The sequence below is a fragment of the Limulus polyphemus genome, unplaced genomic scaffold (genome assembly GCF_000517525.1).
Source record: "Limulus polyphemus unplaced genomic scaffold, Limulus_polyphemus-2.1.2 Scaffold3056, whole genome shotgun sequence".
Taxonomy (NCBI): Eukaryota; Metazoa; Arthropoda; class Merostomata; order Xiphosura; family Limulidae; genus Limulus; species Limulus polyphemus.
The window spans coordinates 64,245-69,500 of record NW_013668666.1 but is presented as its reverse complement, the minus strand read 5'-3'; the positions used below and the strand labels follow the sequence as shown (position 1 = coordinate 69,500).

The 5,256-nt window shown below is 32.1% G+C and overlaps 1 protein-coding gene across 1 annotated transcript in view; it reads right to left on the bottom strand.

Moving 5' to 3' along the window:
* LOC106468569 (hemocytin-like) overlaps positions 1–5,256 on the bottom strand; it is a 94,624-nt gene that overhangs the window by 74,328 nt on the left and 15,040 nt on the right. The window contains exon 7 of the mRNA XM_022396906.1: positions 3,146–3,511. Within this exon, the coding sequence (XP_022252614.1) occupies positions 3,146–3,511 (366 nt within the window). The remainder of the gene's footprint in view (positions 1–3,145; positions 3,512–5,256) is intronic.

Sequence of the window (5,256 nt, the reverse complement as noted above, 5' to 3'; positions counted from 1 at the left end):
TCAGAAGCAGTAGAATCTATAGAAGTCTCTGGTATGATCAGAAGCAGTAGAATCTATAGAAGTCTCTGGTATAATCAGAAGCAGTAGAATCTATAGAAGTCTCTGGTATGATCAGAAGCAGCAGAATCTACAGAAGTTTCTGGTGTGATTAGAAGCAGTAGAATCTATAGAAGTTTCTGGTATGATCAGATGCAGTGGAATCTATAGAAGTCTCTGGTATGATCAGATGCAGTGGAATCTATAGAAGTCTCTGGTATGATCAGAAGCAGCAGAATCTACAGAAGTCTCTGATATAATAACAAACAGCAGAATCTATAGAAGTCTCTGGTATGATCAGAAGCAGTAGAATCTATAGAAGTCTCTGGTATGATCAAAAGCAGTAGAATCTATAGAAGTCTCTGGTATGATCAAAAGCAGTGGAATCTATAGAAGTCTCTGGTATGATCAAAAGCAGTGGAATCTATAGAAGTCTCTGGTATGATCAGAAGCAGCAGAATCTAAAGAAGAGTGGTATATTCAGAAATAGCTGAATGTAGAGAAGTCTCTGATATAATAACAAACAGCAGAATCTACAGAAGTGTTAGATGAAGCCATATAGAAGACTAAGAAAAGTAATACAGAACAAGTTATAATAATAGAAGTCTAAATCAAAGTCATATAGGAAAGTTATATAACAATCTAGTGTAACTACTTAAAGCAAGCTACATAAAGTACCTGATACAATCATATAGGGCAGTCTGTGAACAGCTGAGAAGTTAACTCAATTAATTGATATCAAGAGCATCACTTGGTGTCACGTAAAATATCAGATTAATCAAAATTATAATTAAATCAGTTAATGTCATGAACATAATCAAAATTAATGTTTCTGATAATTACTATTTTCAATTATTCCAACTATCCAAGTATCATGTGTCAATAATCTATTAGTTGACTGTAATCAGTTAATGAGCTTGACAATTGATTAGCAAGGTCCACTAATCACCTAGCTCTAAAACAGAGTTCACTCACTTTTCTTAGTAGATCTGCAATAGCTAAGATTTTTTGTGTTATGAAAAGCATTAGAGCTGTAAGCTAGTGACTGTTATTAGTAATTTCTTTTCACAAAAACAAAATGCTCTGGTTTAATTATGGACTTAAGAAAACTTTGATAAACAAGATTTAATACTTATACTAGCAGAGACCCACAAAACATATGCAGTCAATTTAGCATCTTTATTGCAATAGTACTTCTAATTGCAGACACTGAAATCTACAAGTCCGTTTGTCTTAGGCCTAATATTCTTAAGACTATATTAACCCTTTGACTGCAGCTGCTTTAAATGCATGTGGAATTTTTGAGAGCTGTACACTGTATACAGCACACTTGCATTCAACTGCTGGAGGTGGACTATACCTTATACAGTAAATCAGCAATCAATGGGTTAAATATGGTCTATATTTGATAAAGAGATAAATTAACACTGTAACTTGTGTATATTTTTTCCCATAAGTTTTGTTGGGGCTAAACTTTACCGTACTTAATACTTTCAAAAAATAAACTTACAATGTTATTCTACAACCTAACATTAGACCTTTAATAAGCTTTTAACATGTTGTACAAAAATATCTACTAAAGTATATTTACAGCACACCTTCCCTTTACATTCATTGAAAAGAAGTGTGTGCCCATGTGCATTTAGACAGTAAGGTGTATGCACATTTTCAGGACAGCTAAAAACTGAGTATTATTATAACAAATTCCATTACATAAAGATCAGAAGTTCAACTCTGTAATTATGGTAAGAGCATTTTTCACTCCTTCATTAAGATGTACAAAATTTACTGTTAAAGCTTTACTTTTATAAAAGGAACAACACTTTTCTAAATCCTTTTTAAGATAGAACTTTAGGTTCAGATTTGTAGCCAACATTAAATATTTCATTTTCTGGAAGCATTCAAGGATTTTTCAACCACATACAAGATGCCAAGTTCAGCAAAAGTTCAAAACTACTTTAGGATTAAGACCAAGTATATTCTTACAAGAGAATTAGTAAGAGTCAGATCAAAGAGTCAGAAATAAGATAAATTAATCCAAGGACTAGTGATCAAAGCCGTATGTTAAAGTATTGATTAAGCTAGTAAAATACCCATGTTCACAGTATGTTTTCAGCACTTTTGCTTAACAATGAAAATTCCACACTTCAATCATAGGCAGTCAGAATAAGTCTGTACTGTTTTTTTCCTCTTATGGGTGAGACAGTTGCAAATAGTATGTGACATTTATAGCATAGTATAACTGCATACCAAGTGCTACACACTTGTCTACAAGTGGGACAGCAGTAAGTTTATGGGCTTACAACATGAAAATCTAACGTTTGATTTCCCATGGTGGATACAGCAAATACTCCAATGTGATTTTGCTAAAAAACAAAAAAGCTACACATTTATGTTGTTTAAACTAAACTGTTGTAATTTTTGTTAGTCTCTACTTCTGTTCTTTCTTTCTTTTCCTTCCTGTTACAGTCACACCATATATTTCAGTGATTTGTCCTTTTAAAGGTCCCATCATCTTCATTTTAAGGTAGACAGAAAATCAGCCAACATATATTGTAGTAATAATAATAATCATATTCACATAACAAAAGAACACAATTACCTATGGAAAACTATGTTCACTTATTAAAAAGTAAATAGTATTTAGTTTTTACTTTCCTTCAACCACAATATCTATTTTGTTATCATGCACAAAATAAACAATGTTGCAATAGAAAACAAAAACTAATGTAATTACTGTGCACATTCTAAATAACAAATATAAGATTGCCTAATGCTATCTTATGTGCAGGTAAAAAAAAATCTATAAACATGTATACCGTGAATATTTCCAACCTTAATAAAGATGTGAAATTATTCAATTGTTAAAGCCATGAAAGTAACTAATTTTTAATTATATTTTATTTAAATTTGTAGTTTTAACACGTGAACAGCATATTCCAAATAAGGTTGAACTACTAATATAAAAGCTGTAATGATGTAGATACTAGGAATAAAAGATATGAATTAGTAATAATTAAAGGAAAGATACAAAATGGTTTTTCAAACATGCAAGTAAAATGAATATTACATATATTGTTAGTTATAAACAAACATAATTTTATCATACCACAGTCACAGTAAAGCTGAACTGAGTAATCATGACATTTTCCACCTTTTCCTTGTTGGTTATTATAGCATATCAGTCCTTTGGTAGTGGAACACTCTACACCATTGTCTCCAGTTTCTTTCCAGTCAACAAACTGCTTACCCTTTAGAGGAGACTTTAATGAAGCTTTACACTTAATGCCCTTAACCTGATCCGCACTACAAAACTGATATTTCTTTACGAGTTCTTTCACTGACTCAAAGTCTCCATCACCAGTATAAGGAACATCTATATTATAAAATTTAGTCCAACCTGGGGTGCATTTTGGAATAATGACTGGTGTTGTCACCGTGGGTGTTATACTTTCAGTCTCAGTCTGTATCGGACCTGTTTGATATTCAAAAGTACACGATATAACTTAGCTTTAATTATTACACACATTCACATTTACATGTCATCAAATATTTAAAACAAGTTTGTATTTAATATCACAGTGCCTTTATCAAAGTAAATGATAAAACTTAAATTATGAAGATTTCTCACTTATAAAATTCCAAGATAACAAGGGACCTGTTGATCTATCTAGGCCATCCCACCCACTAAAACTTTAAACAAAAATTTAAACCAGTTCTTATCATTTAAATATTTAACAATACTTGCTTTAAATTTCCTGAAACCTATAATCTATCTAAAGACAACCCATTTCAAAGGCCAACTACCCTGTTCAAAAAATAATCCTGTCTAAGCTGAAGATGATTATTACTCTGCCAGAAATGATTTGCATACCCTAGTCATACCATTCTAACTATTAAGTATGACAAAATATAATGCATTGACACTTTTAAACACCTCAATAAGATCACCTATAACTCATTTTTTTCAACAGAAAACAAGTTCAGAGAATCTTAACTTATATTTTTATGACAACCTTTCCTTCCCAGTTATCATCTTAGAGAAGCCCTCCTCTGAACCCTTTCCAAAAATTTAATGTACTTTCTAAGTTAAGGAACACAAAACTAAACAAAATACTTCAAATATGACCTAACCAGTGATCTACACAATGAAATTATAACTTAAAAGCTGAGGTACCCATACTTTGTCCGACTTATGAACTTAAAAAAATGTGTGGATGGATGGATGCAATGATAAATTACACAAAAATCCTAACTTTCACACAGTCTATTTACAACATATTATTACAGTGTTCATTATTACCTCATCAAAAGTTTTGTATAAGTTTTAAGAACTCAATATTTGTATACTTAAAACATGGTATATATTGTGCAATGGTCAGGGTGACTTTGTAGGAAGAGGTAGCAGCCAAAGTAGTGGTGTTAGAGGTGTTTTCTGTTACCCACTTTCAACATCCAGCTCTTAATGTCCTTCCACAGTGTTTCACATGATTAATTAATTGATGGTCATTGGCTGCAGAAATGTCAAAGACTGAAGTTGAAAGGTCACAGCTCAAAGTAGAAAGTGGGTATAATTCAAGAAACAACTTTTCATATCAGCCTTATGACAGCTGTTGAAATAGAAACTTCAGCTGAGCTTATGTAGTATTGCAATGGTGGTGGTAATTTTTTTCATTGCATTTCTCCACAAAAAGTACTAGTTCACTCTCTAAGATATGTAAGACATTTTTGAGCCCCCATTATGTGTATGTTGTTTTATAAGAAAATTTCATGAAGTTTTTTTGTTTTTGGTGTAAGGATGTAGTGCCTAATATAAATGTATTTAATGTTAAATTATGATAAAGATAATAAATGCTCAATAACAGCAATAATAGAGTGGAGGAGGTTGTGCCCCCCCCCCCTCCATTAACATGCCCCTTGTTTACATCTATTATCCCACAAAGTTTGGTTGCGATTGGCCCAGCAACTTAGGAGTAGTCAGAAAATGGACAAACAGTCCAATTTTTTTGTGCTTTGTATGTATAGATTTAGACTTTATTCAAAATTTCTGTAGAAACAACCTAAAATCCTATTAGCCCTGCCACTAACAACAACAACCGAATGAATGGCTTAAGACTATTAATGGCTGGAAACTGCTTGAATGGGTAATGAAGAAAAACTTTAATATAAAATGTGTTCCTCGTCATCAAATTTGAATTCATCACGGCGATTAATCGAGGT